At 39.3% G+C, this 26,411-nt stretch overlaps 1 protein-coding gene across 1 annotated transcript in view; it reads left to right on the top strand.

The window, feature by feature from the left end:
* The window catches only part of SHROOM2 (shroom family member 2), a gene marked incomplete at both ends in the record, with an annotated part of 122,178 nt that overhangs the window by 34,369 nt on the left and 61,398 nt on the right, over nt 1–26,411 (top strand). Inside the window, one exon of the mRNA XM_080341983.1 lies at nt 16,536–16,687. Within this exon, the coding sequence (XP_080198109.1) occupies nt 16,536–16,687 (152 nt within the window). The remainder of the gene's footprint in view (nt 1–16,535; nt 16,688–26,411) is intronic.

The following is a 26,411-nucleotide window of genomic DNA, read 5'->3' on the forward strand; positions in this document are numbered from 1 at the left end:
TTTGTTTTATTATTCTTTTTGCATAGGATTTGACTATGTTCTGATAAATCTTACGTAAGATTTTGTTTAATTGCTAAATGATCTGCACTTTTTAACTTGTAATCTTGTGATAAAAGGCTCAGAGTTTTCTAAATGAGTTTGTTTTTTTTTTTCCTGGCGCTGTGCTGCTTATATTTTAGATCCTCTTGACAAGCAAAGCAACTGTTATGCTCCTTGTGCATATGTATAATTAACAAGCTGCTTGTATTGCATCCTCATCTAGATTATTGTCCTGAAGAAAAAAGATGTTTTGCTTTCGTAAAGAGAAGAATGGAGGGCTGAGGTGCAATGTAATACCAGCACGGAAGAATAGCATTACCAATTAATAACAGTATCAGGAGAAGGAGGCTTGTGTTCCTTATCACTAGACCATTTTTTAAGTTGCACAATTTTTAAAACTCAGCCAGTTTTTCCTTGTTTGCATTTGACGGGCTTTCTATAAGAATCCTGAAAATGCACATTTGGTTTAGTGTAAAGTAGGCAACGTTTTTGAGTTTTGAACTCTTAGTTTCTCATTTGTAGGGAACTTTTTCAGATTACATTTTTATAACTTTAAGCTATTCTGGTGGGTAAATCTCAGCATTTTTTAAGTACATGAACTTAGCAGTTCATTTAGTGTTTTGTGCTAAGCCTTTCGAAAATTGAAACTGAGACAGCCAGCTATAGTTCTTGATGTCAGATGATATTGCTGGCTCTGTGGTAGCAGACTGTCTGGTCCTGTACCTTTTAGAAGATCACTGTGGAGAACTATGCATGTGTAATAGCATTTATGCTCCCTGTATTGCCCTGGAGATTTGCTTACATTGAAGTAATGAATGGGGAAATCTAGTAGCCTCTAATGTAATCAACATTGTAGTGGTGATGGTAGGTAGGACTGAGAAGGTGAACTTCTGAAGCCGACAAATAGACTCTTTTTTTTTTATTCCTAGTAAGTTGATGTACAACATAGCCATGTATTGGACCCCAAAAGTGCTTCAGTCACTTTTGTTAATAACTAAACTGTCCAAATAAGAGGCCTGTTCTTTGTGTGTTGTGCTTCACTGATAAATAGGAAATATGATACTTCTATTATGAAATCAAGTACAACAGTATTTCAGAAATAGGATGTAGATATTCCTCTGGATCACAGCCTTTAAACTTAATGGAAGAACCACCATGCAGAAAAAGTTTTAAAATATGAATAGTAAAACAGTAAAGAACTCCAAGTGTGTGTACCTAAAAGACAGTACTTTCAGAAAGTTAATTCAAATTTTGAAACAGTCTTGAAATACAAATATTAACTATAGTAGATAACTGGTGAGGGAGGAGAGAGGGATTGGTGTTTGTGATGAAAAAACTATGAATAGAAGACAAAAACAAACTTGTGGTTTGGATAACCATGTGGAAAATGCAGTAAGATTTTATTTGTAAACTTGAACTGGATGATGTCCAGACAAGGAGAGACCTGTGACTGATAATTGTTATGGATATGTTGTAACTCTAAAATCTGGTGTGTAGCCAACCAGTCTCTCCAGTTTCATGTAACTAGCTAATATTTCAGAGTAAGAAAAATCCTGCTTTTTCTGTACAGAAACATAAAGGATTAGAAAATGAAGGAAAGAAGAGGTATTGTGTATTAGATACCCTGTGCTTGCTTTAACTGGTAGTGTCCATGCATTTGAGAAAGCTTCATGAATATTTTGTCTTACAGTTACTTCATACAGCTAGGAAAATAAAGTACGTAAACACAGCAGGAATCCCTGTAACTTTCCTCAAACAGTGAAATGGGAATTTTAGACCTTTTATTGCAGTTATCTAACTTCCTGCACTTCTGTCTTACTCATGCTCTGGAAAACCCCTAATATAAAAAGCCACAGTTCTTTCGCCGAGCAGCTCAAGAGGTATCAACCGCAGCCCACATTGGCACAGTGCTGTGGCTGCTGATATCTGCTATGTGGTACAGATCCTGACCAACTTAGTCTGTCACTTGCCTATTTCTGCCTTCCTGCATCTCCGAAAGAACAAATGTGTTTTTCTGCATAGCTCACTAGAAGTGGAGTGTGTTGTTCAGCTTATTGGGAAGCTGAGGGATTTGGGATGTACCCCCAGAAGGCTCATCTGCACGTCTGGAAACCAAGAATTCAGTGTAATTTTCCTCCACATTCACATAGCTGCATGTCTTTCTGATGTGTCTGTCTAGTGCTTTTCTCTTGCCAAGGTGCCTTTGACGGTACAGACCTGTGTTTCTAAAAAACTAGATGTATGTAAACAGGAGGTAGTAAGTCATCTGAACTCATACTTCTCATAGTCCTTGGCTGTTCTTGATACAGAAACTAAGAACGACATAGGAGGTAGGGATAGCTAGCTAACTAAAAAAAAAAACCCAGTGATTTTTGTACTGACCTGCTCAGTAAGAGGCTTGCAATGTGTTATTTTCAACAGCCCTCAACTTTGAGCCCTCAACTTTTTCAATATTAAAACCAAACAAAATCAAAAGCTTCAAATCTGCTTTTAGGTGTGCCATTTGTTTAACCTGATAAAAGGAGAATTGTAGTTCTTAGCAAAAAATGCCAAGGTTCATCTTCAAGAGCTGACATGACAATATTAAAAAATACATTAGCCAGTCTTTGGTTGTATAACTATGCCAAAGAAAAAACCCTGGAAGCTTACAAGTTGGTTATTAGTGTCTGACTTCTAGCTCCTAGAGTCCATATACAATTTATAGTTATCAAGTGCTTGAAATGGGTAATCCAGAAGGCTCCATGTTGATCAAAGAGTTACTTAAAGAAATGTCTGAACATGAACATCTGAACAGAGAAACAGTTTGAGTTCTTCCCTGTTCATTCAAAGAGGAGAGTCAGAGCTGCAGTGTCAAAGTGAATTTACAAACCACAAACATAGGGTGAACTCCTATTTCTTCCCACCCCTTTCTTTCTTCTTTCCTCTTTCTGAGTTGGGGACTAATTACTCTCCTTTTAAAACTAAGCCAAAGTAGGCAGAAGCAAAATGGTGCTTTCTCATCTTTTATGCTCTATCAAAGTGTTGGGATGCTTGTTCAGAAAGTGGGAGACGCATCCTTCCTCTGCCTGAAGGGTTTGAACCCTCCTGCAGCTCCTGCAGCTGGGAGGCTGGATGCTGGAACATTGTGGTGCTCCCCATAGCCTTTTTTTTGTGGACCATGACTGGGATGCTTTTGGAGGAAAGGTAAGTGGGCAGTCTTAAGTACAGAGTTCAACTCCCACTGTTTATATCAACAATAAGTAATGTAAAATGCATAAATGCCAGTGGAAGCAGGGAGAGAAACCTGCAATTACTCTTGCCCATGAATATGCTTCATCTGTCAGTTGTTTGGCTAAAAGAAATGCCTTTTCCAAAGCCCCTTCCTAATAAGTAGAGATTTAAATATATTGCTGTGTCGTTAGTATTTAAAAGATAGGAGATTTTTCATCATCTAAAACCCCAACCTATTCAGCTGTAGCCCAGTCTTCAGCATAACTACTGAGAGAACCACTCAGCGATATGCCACACTCTTCAATTGATTCTTTTTTTTCAGCATCTTAAGTACACCCACTTATTCTTCAAGCAACTATGAATGAGGAATCCTGGGAAATATTTATCAGTGGGTAAAAATGTGTTCATTCAGCCAAATTTGAGGTAACAGCCTGTTATATCTTGAAGATGGTAGCAAACTGCCTTGTTGGAGAGATTGCATAGACTAATGCACAGCCTGAAATAAGCCTGAGCTATAGATTTTAAGCTTCAGCTGGGAAGTAGTGGAGAAAACTCACTTGGATGATGGATTTTCCTAAGAATGTAAGATATTCCCCAAGTTTCTGGAAGTGATGTGGTTCAGCCCTGCCAGGTAGCTGTGTACAAGTGAAGTCTAAACCTGCACAGTTGGTGATCCATAATAAAGGCAAGCACAGGCATCTTCAGAAACCAAAGTGTTATTAGAATTACATGTCTCTGAATGCAGTTTTTATTTAAAAAAAAAAAAAGGGGAAAAAAAAGTTTTCATTATCGTGATTGAGTTTGTGATGCAACTAACGTAATGCTGATCATAGTCTTAGATCATGGATGTCAAACTCATTTTCACCAGGGGTCACACCAGCCTCACGGTTGCTTTCGAAGGGCCGAATGTAATCTTAGGACTGTATAAATGTAGTATGCAGTTTAAATATTTGAGTATTTTTCAGAAGAGTAGATTTTCTCTGCTGTTTTTAGTGGTGATAGATGTTTTTGTTGAACTTGACATGTAACAAAATCCTGTAATGCTTTGTGACCCAATGACCTTTGCAGGATGAATTCAAGATTTGCTTTGAAATTCCAGCTTCCAAGTAGGTGTTTACAAAAATACCGCTCCTTTGTGACTGAATCTCAGCCTGCATGCATAGATAGTATGCATAAAATAAAAATCAAGGGTTTTGTCTAGGGAATCCTTTGCACTTCACCATTCGAAGAATCAGGTCTGTGCTCAGAATATGCTTTTGGGGGAAGGCAGTTTGTGATGACAGGCTTGCGAATGAAAGGCAAGTTTTGAATGCAAGTACTGCCTGCTGAGAGCAGGCTCCCCAAAAGACCATGTTGCTGTTCTCTGAAGATGGTCCTAAGAATAGGCCTGTGGGAAATTGTTGGGACTGTCAAACAGTGGGTTAAAATACTGCTTTGCTCCAAGCTCTTGCATACTTCAGTGTTGGGCTTTTAAGACCTGTCTTGTCTCAAAGGAAAACAGCTGTTCAATGGCGTTCATAAATAATACAGACAGTATCTTGTGAGTTCCACAAAATACTCGGTTTCCTTAGCCGTGTTACAGACTAATTTCAGAATGTCAGTACAAGTAATCTTTAATGGCCTGTCAATTATCAAGATGTGCAAGTTCAAAATCTCCCGTGCAGTGTATTATTTAGAACAGCCAACCTCCTGGCAACACTGACATCCTAAACTGGCATGCTGAGACATGAATTTTTCATTAATACGGTTACATACTGCTCAGAGCACATGCTTCTGAGAAATCTTTATGTACACCAGCACAGGCAGCAGTGGAAGACATAAGCCGTACATATGCTGACACGCACATGTGCATGTATAGTGGTCCCACCACCAATGTGGGAAAATAGAAGTATAATTATAAGTTTTCTCCTATTGTGCAATAATTTTTGTACAAACATTCATCCCGAAATTCCACTCATACTTGAGCAACTGCTGTGTGGTGGAGTTGTGACTTGTGCTGCATGAACAGGATGTGTCTTTTAATAAGTTTATCTGCACATATGGCAGAGACTTATGCCAAACAGAAATACAGATGTTTGTCTAAGTGGTTTTGTCATATTTAAATATATACCTTCTTAATGAGGGAAAGCAACTAATTACATGAAGCTGGTGAGGGGTCTGGAGCACAATTCTGATGAGGAGCAGCTGAGGGAACTGGGGCTATTCAGCCAGGAGAAAAGGAGGCTGAGGGGAGACCTGATCGCTCCTTGCAACTACCTGAAAGGAGGTTGTAGCATGGAGGGGGTTGGTCTCTTCTCCCAGGTAGCAAGTGATAGGTTCCCTTCCAATCCCTAATATTCTGTGATTCTGTGACAAGAGGAAATGGCTTTAAGTTTCATCAGGGAAGGTTCAGATTGGATATTCGGAAACATTTCTTCATGGAAGGGGTTGTCAGGCATTGGAACAGGCTGCCCAGGGAAGTGGTGGAGTCACCATCCCTGGAGGTGTTTAACACGCAAATGTGGCACTTTAGGGACATGGTTTAATGGTGGACCTGGCAGTGTTAGGTTAATGGCTGGACTTGGATGATCTTACAGGTCTTTTCCAATCTGAATGATTCTATAATAGTTCTTTAAAACTCTTTTTTTAAGTCTTCGTAGCAGTGTGCTTGCTCTTAGAGCTAATTATTGTCAGGAACATGTTTTATACATTGAAGCCTTTGAAAAAGAACTACAAACGAAAGCTGGTTTGGAAAATGTCAATTTAGAGTAGTAAGCATACTGTAATTTCAGAATATAAGAATTCTCCTGTGCTGCATCACAACTTACTGCTAAATCTGTGCAGTGTTTTGAAGGTCCTATTTGTATGCTTTGTGTAAATTTCCATTTTTTAAAATCCATGATGATTTTAGTTTTAGCTGCTAATTCATAGTACAAGCCTATATTTTTTTAAGAAAAATGTAATGTTTTTCATTTGAGTATGAATTACATGACTCAGTATAATTATCTTATTGGTTAATTTTCTCGTATTAATCCTAGGAAGAAGTAGACCTGTAAAGTAGAGAAAAGGTGGCAAGGTACTCAGAGGGGTAGATTCCTAATTCCTGTGGTAGATTTTTCATGAGGAAGGAATTTCTTCTAATGCTCTGTGAAGATATTAAGTAAGGAATGGTATGAAGAACCTGAAATTATGAATACTTAGGTCTATTTGGAAAAAAAAAAAATTGTTCTTTTAAGAAATATTTTCTTTTGATGTTGTTGTAATCTGAACTATATGGCAACAGATTACTGATGGTTAGGGCAAGAAGGGCAGGACAACATAGTGTGAGTGATGCCTATGGGTATAAATTGCTAGAGATGTGCTCATCTCCACAGAACTGGATTTTGCTTTTTTCAGGTTCCTGACTCAGATCGGAGTTAAGAAGTTGGTGCTTAGTTATACCTACATGAATGTTTCACACCCTGCTCACATGAGCGTGGTGCCCTAGGAAACTAGATGGATACTATTTCATCTTGTCAATAAACTGCATAAAAACCCTGGTAGGCTTTTTATTAATGGGCTTTTGTTACTTTGGCATCATGAGAGGTTTATGTTGATTGTATAATATTAGCAGTCTGTCTCTGTAGGAGTAACCCACCAGTGACTGGCCATACCCATCAGCTCAGATACTGCAAGTTGACAGCGTGGAACAGCTCAGGTAAAACTGCCATGCAGCTTGCTTTGTGAACCTTGTTTGATAATTTTAGAAGCAATTTTGTTGCAGTTCCTGCCCTAGAAAAAAATATTTAATGCTGTATTTAGTGTTTGCTTTCTTCATCTTTTTAAGTTTGAATTCTGGGTGAAAGTGGAGTGGAGGAAACTCTCTTCCTTTACTGAGACATTAATAAACAAGAACAGGGAAGAAACTAAGAGCAAGGTTACCCAGACTTCTTTTGTTTCTATAATACTATGCATTTTTGTCTTCTTGACGGTTATCCCACTAGCTTCTGAATTTTTATTGTTTTAAGAAAGGTGGATTGAAATTGCATACAAAGTGCACAGCAGAAACAAGGGTTTGGTAGAGTAGCAACAGGTATCTGTGTCGATTCAGCTTGAGATACTATATACTTAGAGTCCATGGGATTGTAGAGATTATATATAATGATGAATTAAACCAGCTTTAGGGTTTGCCTGTTTTAACACTGAGGTGGCAGAGGAAGGAATAGATGGTCTTCTTATTTGAACTTGGTTTTAAATATTGGAATTGTTGAGGAAGATGGTCGCCTAGGAAGGCTTCCATTCCTTAATTTGAGTGGTCTGAGAGCCTGAATGTGGGCAAAAGTTAATGCAAAGAACAAAATCTGTTGTCACATTTTAAAACCTTCAAATTTTAGGAGGACCCTGACCCTTCTTTTGAGCTTTTTCATTTGTTTGTTTTCTTTGCAGAGGAATGGGTAAGGGAATCAACATATTTTAAAATGCAGCACCTTAGTGAGATTTTTTTTAAGTTGAGTAATACTGTAAAGGGGAGCTCTTGTTGAAGAAATTGCTATGAATTATTATGTGACGAGGTCGTTCTCTTCTCGTTAATGCTGATGTCCTCTAGATTGTTGCTTAGAGGTGTAATGTCTTCTGCTTACTCCAGTGCGTCGCAGTAGGTTCTGAAATGAATACTTCAGCAGTAACTATTGAAAATTACTTTCACTTCTGTGATAAAATCAAGTTTTCACGAGTTGATAAAAATATTCTTGCAGGAATTATTGGGGAATGTTATACTTTCTCACTGTCTGAAAAATGAACATCTGTGCTGTGACAAAAGTGGAAGGTCCCAAATAGCAGGTGTGACTGTAACCCAGTGATGGTATGAGTTTGTCAAGATAAGTGTTCTGTTAAAAATGGGCTGTTTCAGAGAAAGTATTTAAAATTGAAACCTAATACTGTTTGTACAATTCCTGTGGCTTTTGGCAGACCCTTCACAGTGCTTTCTGAAACTGACAGGTAATGAACAAGTTTTTTTCTGTTGCTCAGTCTTAATCAGTGCTACCTATGTCTAGAAGTGTTTCTTTTTTTCTGAAAATCACAGCAGTGTGTAGATATAGGCATAAATGCAACTTATTTTTTTTTTTAAGAGGTTATGTTTAGACTGACTGAATTAAATAGTTGGAATTTATTTTCAGTAAGGATTCTATTGCCATCTACTAGGTCCTTCAATGTCTTCTTTTGAGGCACGTCAAGTTCTTCACAAACTATAAGTTAATGAAACTGGACTTTTCCTTTGTAATTAATGCACAGCCATACCTATATGACCATATGGACACACTCCTTTTATTTTTTCTTCAGTAAGTCCTACCCTTTCCCTAGTTGTGCAGTGGTTTTACAGGCTCCTGGATTGTATTCAGTATGTTGTTGTCAAGGGCACATTGGCAAGCTGTGACATTATTTTCCTGGGATGGACAGGAAGGCAGAAAGATAAGCCAATCTTATTGGAAGTATATATGGTAGTTGCAAAGTAAAAAAGCCTTGAACCTTATGATCGTAAAGATTACTTTGTCAGGTCATATTTTTCCTCTTGGAAGTCTGTTCCTGTTATCAGTTTGAAAAGATAAAACACAAGTTGTTTCTATGCATAACCTCTTTTTTAACCATTCTTATCATTGTTCATAGTACCTGAAAGTACAAAAATGTAGATCTATAAAATACTTAATGTTAACTGCACAGAGTACATATATAAACAGCCTATATATATATGTTTATATCTACTCATCCATGAGTAAACTTGCACAAGCAAATACAGATAAGCTAACCCTTTCAAACTTCTCTGGTAGAAGGTTTGTTAGAATAAGTAAACTGCATATAGAGAAAGAAGTTATCTTTTGGCCTTATGACTATTTTCTTTTTTCATGGCACAGGTATGTGTTCCTTTCTTACACAGGTTATTGTGTCATTTTTGAAAAAAAAAAAAAAAAAAGATAGGAAAGTGTGTTTGAAAACAGTGTAACATATCCATGGCTTCAGATGGGTTCCTCTGGATTGGATGCTGTTAGCTTCTGTAAAATGCAAAACCCAGACTCTCAGCTAAAAATAAGTGGGAGTTATTTCTCAATAATTCTTGACTAAGACTTGTACAGCTTGTCTGGATGAATGCTGTACTAAATAACAGCAATCTAAGCTTTGCTTTGCAAATGTGAGAGCGCTTTGGCGTGAGCGAGGGATGGCATTAGAGTTCTCCAGGTTCAGGATCTGCACCGACAACAAGCTTCTTCCACTGCCTCTTGCTTCCATCATCTCCATCTTTTCCACGTTTGTCTTCTTCTTACTCCAGGTAGCCTGGTCCATTTTTGCTTTTGTCTTGTTTGGGTGCCAGCCTGTCCTTGTCAGGACTGTAAGGGCTTGGAAGCTTCCATGCCGGACTTGTGCTGCCCTGGAAGGGCTCTTGCATGGAAGGATCCCCAGAAACCTACAATTTGTACCTGTTTAGTTGCTCTGTACAGGTGGAATATATGTAGGCCTACTGGTGTGGGTCGTACAGACTGAAAGGGTCTGGACATGCTTCTATTATAAATGCTGTTTTGATAAATCTCAATGAGTTGGGAAAAGCCAGTTTTATTTAGTAGCTCTAAAATATGTCTAGCAAAGCTTAGGTACTAATATAAAGAAACCCCAAACATCCCTGACGCTAAGCATCCCCACCTTCCTTTACTTGGTACATTAGCTCTATGCTTTCAAAACATCAAGATGGTTTTTCATTTATTTTATTTTTCTTTCTACTTCGAGTATAAGTATTCAATGGTGATGAAATGTTTCCAATGTCTATTACTGAAACAATGGAATCACTTTGGAAAAAAAACTTTGGAAATAAACATCTGTCATTAAGTTTTTAAAACCTACAAATCTATGTGAAGTCTCTCTTCCTGAAACTTTTCACCTGGAAATTGTTATAATTAGTTTTTTGGGGCAAAGATTCCGTCAATTTTTAACTTGGAATACTTTAATTGGTTGTCATCAATTTGCAGAGCTTCCAATGGCCCTGTGATTTAAATAGACTAAGATACAACAACAGTATCCTCTTAAAAATACTAATTGATGATTTATAATCAGAAAGGTCTTGTCACAGCCTAATGATAGGTATTGTTTTGAATAAACTGTTAATCAGTTTATGTGTATGTATTAATTTTTAAAAACGGAAACAGTGGGTGTTTTACTATACTTCTTAAACGCTTCTAGTTTGAGGAACTCTGGAGTTAGGTTTGAGTGTGGAGTCAGTTTTTACAGCTGTAATAAATCCCCTACAAAGATGGCCTGTTATAGTGGAAGTGACAGCAGGCCCTTAATCAAAACAGTGGACACAATTATAAAAATTGAATAAATACTTAAAGAACTGGACCACGTGACAGCTTTTCAAAATTTGATACTTACTTTAAAACAAAAACAAACAAACAAAAAGGATTGCTGTGCAAATACAAGATTGCGGAGCAAATATACAAATGCTTAAATACACCAATTGAAAAGCAATTAGAAAGCATCATGATAGACTGTGTCCTATTACTGAACTCTACCCTTTAAAAAAATGTTTCCGAACCGATTTTTAAGAACGACGTGTTGACAGAAGGCAGGGCTGCTGCCAGCCTGACAGCTCATGGTCTGTGAGGTGTGATGGGGAATCCTGAGAGAGCAGCTGGCCAAGGTGGGTTTCTCTGCCTCTTCAGAGGTTCTGGGATTGTGGCTGTGAGCCATTGCCCTTGGGTCTAGGGAGAAAGAAACTGCCATTAGAAAAATACATGGCCCTGGACTAAACATTCCAAAAGCATAGTGCAGTTTGTTTTGAAGTTTAAAAATAATCTGTGGGAGAACAAGTATGGGCAAAGGCTGGTGGGTGGGAAGTGGTGCTACCAGGCAAAAGAGTAGTTCTGGCTTCTGTTCTAAGGTAGTGTCTGCCACATTTGGTGACATGCTTGCCTGCCTGATCAGAGTGCAGCAATTCCCAAGTTAGATACTGGATAGGCACAGATTTTGCAAGTTGGTAGCGCATAGTTAAGCTTTCTTTTCTCTGCGTGCTGTTCCTTCAAGTTCATGTTGAGTAGTTAATTCTGGTTGTTGAACCCACAGTTTGTGGGATGAGATGGTTTGGGGTTACAAATACCCTCCTAGGGACTTCAGGGTTTGTGTAGAATTCTTTGCGCTTAGCTGCAGACATCCTGTGTGGTTTTGGACCTTTTTTCCCTTATATGCTTCTGAGCCTGTCTGTAAAATGGGGATAGTGTTAGTTCCCTGCCAGGCATCCTTCCGACAGACTCTTTAATGTGCAAGTGCTAAATCAGAAGTGGGAGAGAAAGGATATGAAATAATATAAAATCAAATGCGTTAGCCCTGCCCAGCTTCTCATGCATGCGTGCCTGTGTGAGATGCCTTACATATGCACACCCATTCTCTTTGGACCACTTTGGTCCAGTTGCAGTCTGCACCTTTATTTGTGACCCGTGAATCTTGCTGGTGACCACAGCTCTTGCCACTCAGGCTGCCTTTGCAGAATGTATAGCAGGAGCTCAGGTCAGTTCTGTTACTTTTATGTTGATTACTCAAAGTTATCCAAACACCAGGCTTGAACTGTTGTGCTATTTCTCCTTTGTTTAACTCTGTGCAAAGCAAAATAATTAACACTTCCTACGTTTTACTTGTTCTGAAGTTCTCATACAAAGGATGTTGGTCTTTTGAAAAATGTCCATTTTAGATGCTCATAAGACAAACAACCACAGAATCATTTCTTGGCTGTATGAGAAGTGAATTATGATAAAATAGTTTATCAAGGCCGATAGCAGAATGCTGATAAATGGTGCTGTTTTTTCCTGTGTTTGTCTCTGGGTTTGGGTTTCCATCCCGTCTCCCACCCCGTCAAAGGAGAGCATGGGCAAGAAACTTGTCATTGTAAACAAAACTAGATCTCTTGTGTGACACGGCATTTCCCCAACCTGTCTCCTGCTTGTTTATACAGGTGCCTGTAGAGGAATGTGGGTATTTTAAGTAAAGTGTCAGACCTGATAAACACAGAAGTGAAGAGGTCACATTCTAGAAGTGGTGCTCCCCATCAACACGGCAGCATTTTATAGCTGCAAATATAGGTCATTGTTTTCCCTTTTGTGTGTATTACCAACAGTGGAAGAAATACAGACTTAAAATTGTCCTTTGAATGTCTTTGTGTATCTAGCTGTTGGACTTCCCCATGGCTCAGCTCTTACCCCATTTCAAGGCACTCTTGCCTTTTCATAGGAAAAATTTCACATACCAGAGTTACATGTGTGTTGTTTTTTTCAGTAATTTTTTTTTTCATCCTAATCATCATCTACATCTGCATCTTGTATCAGTGTCTCTTCCTGTTTTGTGGGTATGATATTTTATAAGCAAAAATAAATTTGGGAAGATACGAGCCTTAATGTACGTACAGTTACGAGGGCAGAAGTGTGTGGTTCCAGTGCTCCCTGATGCACAGATTCCAAAGTTTGCCTTTGCTCTTGGCCATAGGGAGGTCAGCAGGGACAGCAGAGTGAGAGCTGGAGACTGGCTAAACAGATGCTTTTTGTCAACAAACATCCTTTTCATCTCTTGAACACACTTTTTTGGTAGCGATATCAAAACCCTTGCTGAAGATAGGAGGTCATGGTGCTTACTCTCGTTAACTTAGCATAGTGAGAGGGGTATGATTTGTTAATACATATAGAAAGCATGATTTGAGGACATTTCTAGAAGTCTTCTTCACTCATCCAAGATAGGCAATGTAAATATTCATGATTTTTGGAGTTTTATGTCCTTTATTTATAAGAAAACAAGGTGCTGATTGTTTTTCTTTTCTGTGTCTCTTGTTTCCAGCTATAGCTATAAAAATGTTAAAATGTGTGCTTTATGGGTGTTCAGTTCCTGCAAGTGCTTCAGACTGAGCAGTGGGGTTGTTCAGGGTTATGTCCAGTCACATCTGCCCTTGTTGACTGTTCTTGAAAGACTTCATCCATCTGAAAGTGCATTTTCAAGGCTTTTTTTCCCCCGACTATTGACTGTTAGCTTTTCTGGGCACTTGGAATTCAGAAAGAAGTTGGATGTTAGATAAATAACGTGGACTTACATCTTAAAACTCGGGCTTAAATCTTGAACACAGCATGGCATAGTTAACTCTGTAGTTGGGTGACTGAAATACATTCATGTTTGAGGTGTGAAAAATAGTTGTGACGTTTTCAAGTGTATTTGTTAGTTCTAAAATGTTTATGTATTTTTGGTTGATATTTACACTTCTAGTGAAGGTCTGATACGATGGAAAGTTTATCAGTGGGTGAATAAATAAAAAACAATACATGGAAAGACTAGGACACAGATAAAAGAGAAAACTTGAAGGTGAAGCTGGAATGGCACTGTCCAAGTTTGTGCTGAGGAGGCAGGTTAGTATGGCAGTGTTTTTGAAGAGGTCTTTTCCTCAGGGAGTTTTTTTTGTTGTGTTCCTTTAGATATGTGCAAAGTAATGATTTTTTTTTTTTTTCATTATGACTCAATGACTTTTTAGTGTTACTGAAAAAATTGTATTTTTCCTGTCTAGTTAACATTGCCATTCCCACTTAAAAGTGCATTGTCAAGTGGAATTGCATTCATGCAGCCATTTGAGGATCTGAGGTAAAACTAGTACAGAAGATTTAAGTTTAACTTTATTCAGCTTGAGGAAACTTTTACTGTGAGTGGATTTGTGTAGCTTTTATTCTCATCAGCTTCAGCTGATATGGAGTCAAGGTATTATAGACAGACACTTCTAGTTTTCATGAGGATGGCTTTAGCTTTGTGTCTAGGTTTTCATTATTTTTAAATTTTAGTTTTGTTTTGATTTTTTTTTATTAATGTTGTTTTGGTCTCTTTGGAAAGCTTGCACTGTGTGGAATGTGTAGTCTCCCTGCTGAAATGAAAACTCAGAGGGGGTAACTGAATACTCCCTGCTGTCAGTGCATTACCAGCGTGAAGAAAAAACAAACACACTTGCTGAGAACAATGAACATTCCTTGAAACCCTAGGAGACAGATTTTTTTTTTTCTTTTTTCCTTTTTTTTTTTTTTTTTAAGACAAAAAGACCCTTTTAAGGTCTTCAGGACCAGGTGGCAGGGTCCAGGGCCTCCTCCTCATCCCTTCTCATTAGGTCGGGGACTTGCTCAGGGAATAAAGGCCGCAACTGGTTGGCATCTATATTTTGTGTCCTCCTACAAGATGGGGGGGGGAGGGTTGGTGTTTGTTTGTTGTGCTTTGTTTGGTTTTGGTGTTTTTTTTTCACCACCTCTGTTTGACTTCCCCCTGCAATTCTAGTGATTCAGCTCTGACTTTCATGAACATTTTTGCACTGCTTTTCTGACCTACTGGGCTTCACACTTCCAAATGGCATTTATTTAGTAGTAACCCAGGAATGCATCTAAACACTTGAAAGACTTGAGGAGGCTTGAGATTCATGAGTCCCCATCTACCTCTTGGTCATCTCTGCCTTGTATCAGTGTCCCCCGTATAGCAGCCACTCTGTACTTAACATCCCTGAACGTAAATCTTTTTGCTTGCATATAAGTGATTTCCACTGCTTCTCTCTGGTTTTCAGCTTTACTGTAGATTTGCCAGTGATAATTCAGTGTTCTGGTAAATTCTTGGTGTTCAGAGGACACATGAGCAGGTCAGAGGCAGGTCATAGCTTAAGAACTAGACGTATTGGGATGTAGAAACTTGCTCGGTCTTTAATTATCTGTGTTTTAATTCAGATAAGAAGTTCTGGAAATTATGTTACTTGATTAGAATTAATAGTGAGCATTTTAGAATGGCATATAAGACTAAGTAATTTTCATGGCATTCATTTTGGCTCAGATTAACAGGTCTGAAGATTTTTAAGAACATTTATCCTAAACTTATAAAAAGAGAGCTTTTATGTGGCTGCAATGAGATTGCTGTGGTGTGTGAGATCTTCCTAATGTGCTTTCATCAGGAGTTATTGCTTTATTTTACTAGGTTATTTATACTTTGGTTGTTGGTGTATCCCTAAAACCTGTACTGTGAGCTTCAGAATTCCTGAAGTTAGCTTTCCTCTGGATTTATCTTGCTGCTGATTAACTTTGGTGCCTCAGAAGGTGGAAGTTCTTTATTAAGTTTTCTGTAGTTGGGGCAATTACAAGGACTTCTTAATAGATTCACTGGCATTTAATAATGAGGAACTCAGAGATACTGTAGTCAAGGCACTATATAATGAAGACATAAATGAAAACCTTTGCTTTGAAGACTGTGTCAAATTTACATGAAGAGGTGGGATATGGATTGTGAGCAAGTGAGAGAGGAATAAAATTAAATGTGTAAGATTGAGACCGAGCAACTGAGAAGCCAGCGGCTGCGTTGACAGCAAAGTAGATAGGAAGAAACTGAGAAAGCTGAGGGCCTGAATTGCAAAGTGCTCAGCACTTACAGCTATATTTGAGATCAGTTCAAACCATGGGTACTTGTTAGTCTGGCTGATCGAGCTTTTGGGATTTGTTTTAAATTTAAAAAATGGGCAACTCCTGAGGGGTTTGTTTCCTTCATCAGGATGGGAATTGCCAAAAACTGACTCTTTGATATATCTTGTGCGTGTTTTGCCACGTTATGAATAGTTCTGTACAAATTAAGTGCATGCAAGAGATGCCTGTGGCAGTAAAATAGTCTTCCAGTGAATTTCCCTTAGTATTACTATGTTCTTCGGCAGTGTGACATGCTGTTTCTCATGCTTGGATCTCAGACCATTGTCTCTTCTAACAGAGCTCTTCATTAGCTGTATAGACTGTAGATTCTCAGATGTTTTCGTGCTATGTGCCTGATGAAAACCACTTTATTTTCTAGACCAGCTCGTTGTGCAATAGTTTGAGTTTTCATAGCATGCCAGATTTTTTTAGTTGACTTGGTGGTTAACATTATTGACTATATGGTTAATATTACTGCTTACCGTCTCTAGAGGACCATATTGTAAGATGCCTGCCCAAAGCTCTATTTGCAAGTATGATAACCTGCCCTGTATTGAATGGAGCTCAAGATCACAGATGCGTTTGACTCCCAGATTTTCTTAAGTTTCCTCCCTTCCATTTCTTTCCTGCTCTAATTGTCTTCATGTCATTACTCTTTATAGAGTTTTTAAATGCATTTAGAAAAATAATTTTAAGCTCTTAATTACTGTATGAAGCCAATATTCGAAAGCTTATTAATTTATTTTAAAAGTGTCACTGTAACCTCAGTAATTCTACCATTTGATATGCTTTAGTGTCACTGTAACCTCAGTAATTCTACCATTTGATATGCTTTTTCTTCAGATTGAAGATGGGAGCAAAGCGGCAGCTGTGGACAAGTTACTGGCTGGAGATGAAATTGTTGGCATCAATGATGTGGGCCTCTCTGGTTTCCGACAAGAAGCAATCTGTCTGGTGAAAGGTTCACATAAGACACTGAAGCTTGTAGTAAAAAGGTAAGCTTGTGCCATTCAGCTGGAAAACCAAGTTTAGTCCAGGCTGTAAGCTGCTGGGCAAATAAGTTTGCCAAGACTTGGCAAGATAATGGTTTTCATTCAGTGATATTAATGAACATATTATGCAGTGTTACCACCTTGAACACAGGCTCTTTATAGATGGAGATGTGGGGCGAGGTAGCCTATTGATCAAAGCAAAAACTGAAGCCATATATTCAATACTGTTGAGATGTGGTGATTTCTGGTTCTTCTTCCGTTCTGTCCTCCTGAAGTGCAGGGCCAGAAGCCGGCTGTCCGTCCTGCCCTGTGTCCCTGCCTTTGGTGTGCGGACACCAGGAATGATTTTTAGCAGTTTTGCTTTGCAGGCCATTTGGGCTGTGAGAAGTGGGTTACATGGGAAGCTTTTGAAAAAGTGTTTTCCCACTTGGTGAGCATATTTGAGGTCTCTTTCTTATGTGGTTTGCGTAAAGAGTACTTACAGTTAGTTATTAACAAAGGGAAATGCTGAAACTTTTTTATCAAAACAGAACCCGTTTTTGTTGGGAAACTATTTGTTTTGTCGTTTTGATTTGCAGCTTTTGAGTTCACACTTTTTTACTAACTTGAGTTAAAATTAAGTTTCATAAAATAATTTTGACCATAGTGAACAGGTGTTTTATGTTAAATCGCATAACTTCTGAAAAAAATTCAGACAAGGAGATTTGAACAACAGAATATTTCTAATTAATTTCCTACTCCAATGGGTCAGAACTTTCTGATTAATTACTTTTCTCAAATTATACCAACTGGTCTTTCATGAGAGAATTTTGTGTATCTTTGTTAGAGTCAAAAAAGAATTTTGTTGCCACACTGAAAATGCTGAGAATTGGGGTTTGACAGGTATGATGATCCAGTCTGCAACTAAAACCATTATTTGAGGCTGTCTGAATTGAGGGCGGTGTTTTGTGAAATAGCACTGGTAGGTAAGAGAGGTACAAAAGCATGGTTTTCATCTTTGCTTTAAGAAGGTGTTTTTGACAGAAGGAATTACAGGAACCTGAATCTTTTTCACAGCTGATAGTTTATATCCTCACCAATAGCTACTTTCAGAAGCTCTCACAAAATTTTTGTAACACTAAAGCTAATAAATGCAAAATAGAATGCATTCACAAGTATTATAAATCATGCTGGTGTTCAACAGTTTCAACTTGCATGGACTATTCCAGTAAAAGCATTTTTGTTAGCAGAGGTTACGTCAGCTGTTTCTGTCACAGAAAGGGAGAACTTCAGGGTTGAGAAGTTTTATAGACATTGAAGAATCTGCCAAGACAGCAAGTCTTAATTACTATGAAAAGCTTCAGACCAAGTGGAAAGGTTCCCTCTTTCTTGGTGCTTTTCAGTTTTATGACAGTAGCTTACTCAGAATCTGTGAATTCTGACCCATCTTTGGAAACGGCAGAAAGTTTAATGCTCAGATACCCTCACAAGAGATACAGCTTTGCTGTTCTTTTTGTTCACAAGTACTTCACTGTGATTTTTGGAGAACTTTCATAGAGCTAATCAAGTACTGGTTTGCTGCTGGCAGACTTGTAGCCATTCTCTGCAGGCAGCAGAGCCCCATTGCTATGCAAGCTTGTGTGCAGTTTGGTGCAAAGCTGATGGATTTTCATCAGTCCTTTCTCATCCCTCCTCTTTTTCCTTCCCTAGCACACGTGCAATGGGGAAAAGCAACCTTTCTGTTCTAGCCAAGAGGCTGAAATAGTGGCTGTTGCTAAGGAAAACATTTTTATCTTAAATTAATGAAGATTTCCATAGCTTCCAAAAGAGGCAAGAGCCTTCTGGGTCATTGGCGAGCCTGCGTAATATTAGATAGAATTTCATAAAACTTACTGAATGAAATTAGCTAGGGTTTTTGTCTGTGTTTTTTCAACTTTGCTCTTTCTGTTGGAAAGTTGCCTTAGGACATCAGTCCTTTGACGATCAGAAACCTTTTAACAGCCCGTCTCATTTTATTCTTGGCCAACTTGTTCTCATGCGCTGCTGTCTGTGTGCTGAAATAGCTTTTCTTTTCCTGTTGGAAGTTCAAGTGATGAAGGTTTTTATAAAAGTCTTGTTGCATGCTTTCTTCCAGAAGTTATGGTTTGAACAACAGTACTGTGTTGTTCTGTTTGCCCTAAATCTTAGGCTGAATTTTTATGAGTGCTTCAAACAGTCCCGTCTTTAAGCAAACCAGTTGTTTAGTCTTTGCATGAGCTCTCCTGCAGGTCTGGATTGAATTGGATCAGGGGACTGATCTGACTGCAAAATTACTTGGGGAAGAAGGTTTTCAGCTGGATAGGACCACCACATTCGGAGGCAGTTTGTGCTTTAATTAATTACAGCAATCTTGAAATGGCTGCCTTAGCGTTTTTGGACTATTTCGGTCTTCTTTAGATCCACCCTTACTGTCCTCTGGGGAGGCTGGGGATAGTCCCACAATTCCCTTTCGTTGAGTTATATATGAGATGAAGTATTGATCTGCAAGTCACAGAATCTGCTTGCCCTGCGTCCTTTGTCTAGCACTGTGATGTGTTCATTTAACATTTTATTCCCCGTGGGTGTCAGTGTAATAATCCGAAGCACGAAATAGACAAATGGTTTGAAGTTCAACAGCCCAGTCCTGAAAGGTCGGAAGAGTCTTTCTTTTCATCATGTTTGTCCTTGCTATCAGTGAAAGTTAACCTGGGAAGCCAAGTTCTAGATTTTTTTAGTTGAAAACTTTATTTTTTTTCCCCTAGGGTTGTTTGTGGTATCTATTTCTAGACCAATCCAGAAGTGAAAAGCAAACATTTTTAGAACTATCATGATGTGGATAAATTACATTTTAACAAAATTATTCTGGAAAGCAGAGAACTCCCTATTAATGTCAGTAGACTTAATCTAGAAAAATCAGGTTTCATTTATCGCTGGTGAGAAGCGGGTCCATGTGAAATTCCTCCAGATAGGTCACTCCTTCATGCAGTAACACCACATCCTTATCTTATATTGATCTAACTCTTTCTGTACCTGGGATGGGAAGCAGTAGGATATGCTGGTTTTGGTTTAGAAGTCTAATGCACCTACAGCCATGACCAAGTGAAAAAGTGTTGCCATAGTAATGTGTTTCATTCATGATAATTAACTTGTGACTGTAGCAAGAGATCTTCAAGGGGCTGGTGGTGGTCCACAGCAGTGGCTGGCTTCCACAAAATTATTTTTACCCACTATTTTTAAAGGATCTGATGCTTGACTTGCATAGGGAAAATAATATTGGTCTCTAAATAGAAGTGCCTGCAGTAATAAATACTCAGCATAAATGTGCTGGCTATCAGCATACACACTTGGTTCTATTTTTTGGAAACATTGCATAGTTGTGGTCTAAACCAAATTAGGACTATGCAACTGGCTCAACAACAAATGTGATGTTTAAGTAGCTTATGTATATTGATGGCTGAACAAGTGCAGTGTACTTCGGTCTTAGATTAAGGGGACTCAGGAGGCTTTATGTTGTTTTCTCAAGTGGGTTTGTCACAACAACACATCTTAATTATGCGCTAGTTCTTCATTGTAGTACTGAGTTGTTTCTTGAGTAGATTCCTTTTGCAGGAAAATGAGAAGGAAAGTGTGCTTAGGACACTTCCTACAGGAATTCTGTGTGAATTTCTCTTGATTTGGAAAAGATGTGTGCCTGTCTACATGTATACATATGGAAAATTGTTCTGAGTGTTGATACTGAGGTGGTTACCCTATTCTGTGCAATTTAATGGTTCTGCATACACTTCTAACATAAATTCCCTTCCAGTTATTAAATAAAATCTCCTTTTCTTTGCACATGTTAGACATAAGTGTATACCACAAATCCATGAAAGTTTGGAATAGTTTTCGGCTATGAGTTCATGAGACATATTTAACTGTTAAAAATTTGCACTTCAGTTTGTGGTTTGTTAATGTTAAAAGGAGGGTGGGATTATGTGGCCTTTGGGAGTCACCCTAAGTAGTTATGTGGGGTTGTCCTGTTGGCTGCTTGAATCGTCTGTTTGTGGCAGCGGAAGCAGGTGAACGAGGAGGGGTAGCTATGGATGACTCCTCCTCAGCGTCTGCTGGTGACCAAAACCTGAGCTTTGTTTAACTCTGTAGGTACTGCCAGTGCCTGTGAATCAGCCTTAGAGTTCTGGAGTAGTTCTGGCCATGTTGTATACACATGTGAGCAGGCATGTCTTCCTTTATATAGCATTTCATTTTCATGCCTTTGTGTGGTGAAAGAGCAGGCTGCTTTTGCAATGCTGAGGAGTCCCTTGTTATAGGAGAGGGAAAGAGAGTGAGAGAAAACACACTTGCTATCAGAAGGGTGGTCTGAATGCTGAATTTTACTGTGCAGATACATGGACTATAAACACCTAGACATGGAAAGTTAGGGTAATTCTTACTTGCATGACACTTCATGAAGACAGACAGCCATTTAATTGAAGCATAGCAGAAGGAGAGTTCTTAATGAGTCTCCCGAGGGTTCTGAGATTGTACAGTACTGTCTCGGAGAGCTCAGCAGAAATTCAGGAATAAAAATCTCACAGTCATTTACAGCATTTGTATGGGCAATTGCTGAAATTTTGTCGTATTCTGGGTGGAAACATGCTCAATACCACCTGTGACCTTTCTGTAGTGAGTTTTGTGTAACTTACCAACGAAGATCTAGTTTTGCCCATTTATGATGAGTGCAACAGCTAGCTGTGTACTTCATAGCTCCTTGTGACTGCAGGAGTACTGTCAGACTTGGCAATACAAATTGTGAGATGAGGGATTTGTGTTTTCGGTACAATTATGAGATATGGATGGAGGACTGTGAATTCTGCCTCTTACCTGTGTTTGGCCACTTGGTAGTTCCAGTTTTGTAGATATCAAAATAGTTAGTAGAGTTTTGCAGATTTTAAGCAAGTATTACACATATTTAGTCCACAGTTATGGTTAAGTATTGCTCAATAAACCAAATGCATTTGCAGAGAACCACTGTTGAGTAGAAGTAAAATCTCTTTTGCTGTTAAATCTCATTCCATTGCTTCTGGAACTAGGGCTTATTACAGACAAAAAAATAACAGTGATTTCTCTCTTGTTGCCCAATAGCCATAATTCTTCTTTTTTAAAGATTGACCTTGGCCTTGACTAAGAACATATTTTTTTGTTGTTTCTTAATGCCTGTATTTTCAGCCAGACTTTGGGAAGGAGTAGGAAACCGCAGTGGGGGTTTCCAGGGCTGTATCTGCACACATGTATATTGCTGTAAAAAGTAGGCAGATGTGAAAGCCCCTCACCACCCATGTTTCTTGGAGTTGATGTGAGCATAGAACAGCAGATCTTTGGTATGCAGACTCTGCAAGCCAGTATTTGCAACAGATGCACACAGCTTTCAGATTCAAGGCTTGAATGTTTCTGTGTGGCTGCAGTTGGTGGAAGGGCTGGGCCATTAAATTCCCATTTTGGAAATTTACTGAGAAATGGGTCAGTGCTGTCAGCCCGCTCTGCATGAAGCGGGATGGCGGGTTTTCAGTGTGTGCCAGATAGGATGTCCACCACCCCTGCTCCCAGCTGGGTCTTGCAGTGGAGGAGGGAGCCAGCCATGTGTGTCAGGATGTGTGACAGGGCATTGCCAGGCCAAGGCCTCTTCTTCTCTCCTTTGGTGCTGCCACTGATCTGCCGTGGCTCACGAGTGGGACAGCAGGAGCCAAAGAAGCCACTCTGTGTGTGCTTGGTGGGGTTCCACAGAGGAGGCCGACTGGCGTGCAGTTCCCCTTCCACTTGGGTGTGCCCCCCACCTACTCCACAGGCAAACATGGGGCTGGGCGGCCACTACTGCGCTCCTCCACCTCCTTCAGCTGTGTAGTCCTGCACTGCTGATGGAAGGAGTGGACATGGCAAAAGCAAGAGCGCACATTTTCATCTTACGTTTTCAACAAATTATACCTGGGAAGTGCCCTGATGAGGACCATTTCCCCTAGCTGTCGCTTAACCAACATGGAAATTGTGTGAATCCATGTTCCCTTCACCATGGCCCTGGCAACACCACTCAGGTGTTTGGATATTTCCCATGCCAGCTGTCTTTTTGGTGGGTGTACATCTAAAAAGCACTTTTATTTATTGATTTTTCTGCCCACCTCACCTGTTTCTTAGTTACATTAGCAGGTTTTGATTCATGCTGTTAGTGACACACCAGTGGACACTTGAGGTGAACATAAGCTTCAGTCCCCCTAGCTGGCGGTGTGTTGCCCCTGGTTTCTAAGACCAAACTGTTGCCTTGTGTTTTTTTAATGTTTTTCTTGTACAATTGTCAGGACTCTCTCAGTATGTATGTTGTGAGTGACATGTTTTTATGTTGTGATGACTTTCATAATTTATTTCTTTACAAATCTAAAAAAATCTAGCCTGTAAAACTTGAGTAACAGAAAGTTAAAAATGCAACAGATGTCACCACGTTTTCCCAAGTCAGCGCTGTTAGAAAGGGCATAGACATTTCTTTGTGGGTAAAAGGAAACCTCTATAATTTGAATATGCTTATTCAAAAGGTTACTTGTGGCAATGCTATTCAGTTTTGTTAAGTAATGGCTAAAATTGGGCGATGTTGCTTTTTTTGTGGGATGGAATATGCATCAGATAGTAACAACCTGTGAGTCCTGACTGGTTTTCTAGGTTTGGGTTTGTTTTTTTTTCTTCATTCCTGCAAGCACTTGTTGAAATGGTTAATTTTGAGCATGAGTACTCTCATCCTATTTAGGGAGAGCTCTCACATGACTGAAGATGAAAAACTATACAAGTGCTTACAGGATTTAACCATAGCTTTTTACCAGGTGGTACATTGGATTTATTCTTAAAACTGCTTTCCACTGGTGAATTTCAGTGTAGGTGGTGGAAACTCTAATATGTAACCCCTCGAGTAAGAGTGGGAAGCAGGTGAGCCTTCTAAAATTTGGGTGTCTGAAGACTTACTCATGTCACATGGTAATTCATATGCAGACACAGACAATGGTTTTTTTTGTGTGTTTCATAATACTGTAGGTCACTGCAAACTCTTGACTAAAACAGAATTGCAGCCCATCCATTAAAGACCAAATAAGTAGTGGTTTTATGTTGGGAATCTTCTTTGCATTTGGAAGGCATGCTTCTGTGTATGTTGTATGTGTTTTGAAATATCAAATTGTTTGGGGTTGCTCTTAAGCACTTAAGAATGTTGGGTTTTTTAAACACTAGTCAAGAATTTTGACATGCATGTGTAGAGCTTTGGGAGAGCACTAATACTCTTGTTTCATTGCGGTGCAGTTCTCCTTGAGCTACTTTCATTTTAGGTTACATATTTCATCTCCTGAAGATTAAATGACTGATGAGATTGAGAATTTGGATGCTTCTTAAATGTTTCAGTGTCAAGTAGCCTACCATGTTCAGTATAGAGATTTTATGCTCTACTTGCTCAAATAACTACATGTAACGCACTCCAATTTGAAAAGATTATAAAAAGGTTTTAAAATTTCTGGATCAAACCCTTAACTCCAGAAGTATGACCATGTAAAAGAAGGGCAGGAATGCAAGAGTGTTGCAGCTTTAGTTACTGAATAACTGAACAAATTTACATCTTATCTCTTACACATGAAACCCATTATTTTATGGTCATTGCTGCTGAATCTGCATAATAGTGGGTCAGCTGGCAAAACAAAGTCTAGCACAGCTACTACAATGCCGAGTTATACAGCCCTTATGCTTTTAGTTCAGCTTCATGCTGAGTCCCTAGGAAGGGCAGAGTGACAAAAGCCGAGGTCTGGGGAAATTTCTTCTGGTCTGCAGTTGAAGTCAGCATCAGCTCTTTGGTCTGGCTCATGGAGCAGCCTTGCCTGCAAGTGAGCAGCCAAACTGGAGGGTGGCATATGATGGGGAAGAAAGCACTCTGGAGGATGGTAATGTCTTCAAAATCTGATCTGGCTTAGGGCATGTCAGAGCAAAAAAAGCTTACCCAAATAAAACTCGAAGCATCTCAGCTTGTAGTGGTGTTCTTTGTGGAAGTCAATAATTCGCATCATGTGGCTAGAGTGCTTTAACCAGGAATGAGGTGAAGTAAAGCTGGGCTGTCTCCTCAAATGCCCTGGGACTGAAGGAACTCTTTCCTCACTCCCGTTTTTGAATGACCTTGGACGTGGTTGGGTAAATCACAGTTGAAATTGGTGTGGGAATACACCACACCTGGGTAGAAACACCAGTTGGTATTTGAAATGTGGTTAATGAGGAAACTCAGTTCGTTTGGGACAGGTATCGAAGGATAAGCTCATAGCGGTAGGTGGCTGGGAGGCAAAACACACCCGTTGTTTCTGGCCACAAGCACAGCGGGTTTTCCACAGCCATGTGCTCCGTGGATGTGACAAGTTCCTTCTTGCTGAAGGCAGCATGTTGGGCCGGTGCAGGCAGCTGCCTGCTGCTGTGCTCCATCCTGGGCAAAGGTGCTGGTGGGGATCGTGCCCAAAGGCTGCTTTGTGTGCTCCTCCTTGCTCCTGATCTTTGCCTCAGTCAGGGTGAAACAGCCTAAAATCCCCTGGGTATTTTAAGTCCTTCTGCTGCTGTTAGCACCTGCCCTAGCAGAGGCTGCATTTTTCTTAAGCATTACTGCTGAATGAAGCCTTTTTTGTATTTATGTTGAAGGTTAATTTTTTTTAGCACCTTACTTACATAGCATGATAAATTCTAAAATCCCTGAAAGTAAACCAGAGTTTGTAGCTGGTTTTTCAATATGGAAAGCATTTTGGATGCTTCCAGATTATAAACACTAATTTAAAAAATATTTTATTATCCTATCCGTTAGAGGAATTCTGATAAATCATGGCAAAAACTGAGGTAAGAGGACGACATCAGGAGTTTAATGCTATCTAGCCATCAAAAGGTAGCGAATCTGCACAAAATAAGGATGAGGAAAATATATTTGTGTATCTTATATAATATATCATAAATCCCAAGATCAACACTTTTATCTTGGGCATCCAGATGTGCCTGTCTAGTTCCCCAAGGCAGAGCAAAGGAAAACTGTTCCAGAATATTAAAGTTTTATCATGGTCATCTATTGTGAATTTAGCAGGCTGGAAGATTGATGATTTAATTACTCATACAACTTAATACTTCTTAGTCAACAATGCATATCTTATTTATAAATGAAATTGCTGTTCTGTCCTGCTCAAGCCTGTACAGTTGGGCTGAGGTACAAGGAAAACCAGAGCAGACTCTGATGGTGAAATCCTACTTTGCCCAGGTTAATGACTGAACTCTTTAAGGGCACTAAGACTTGATAATTTATTTGCAGTTATTTGTTTTTGCAGGCCAAAGCAGGGCATTTTGCAGGTCTCTTTGGGTTTTTTTTTAACATGAAATGCGACTTACTTAGGTTGTGGGGTAGGAAGGAGCTGCTCTGCTGTGCTGCCACAAGGTAATAATGCTTCTTCCAGCGTGGCCGTTTTACCAGAGGCACTGCTGACCGTGATGCGTCATTGCTGTGTGCTCCATTTTCAGACACAGGGTGACTGGCAGATGGGAGGTCAGACCGACTGGTTACCTGACACGTGAAAAGAAAGCAAAGAGCAATGCTACAGACTCTATAGGTCTTGCTATGGTTGAGAACAAGGCAGATGATAATCATGTAGTTCTATATGTTAATTTTGGCAGGTGAGAATAGGCATTTGAGGTTGGATATGCTTCTTTGCTAAAATGA

The sequence above is a fragment of the Nesoenas mayeri genome (assembly GCF_963082525.1).
Source record: "Nesoenas mayeri genome assembly, chromosome: 1".
NCBI lineage: Eukaryota > Metazoa > Chordata > Aves > Columbiformes > Columbidae > Nesoenas > Nesoenas mayeri.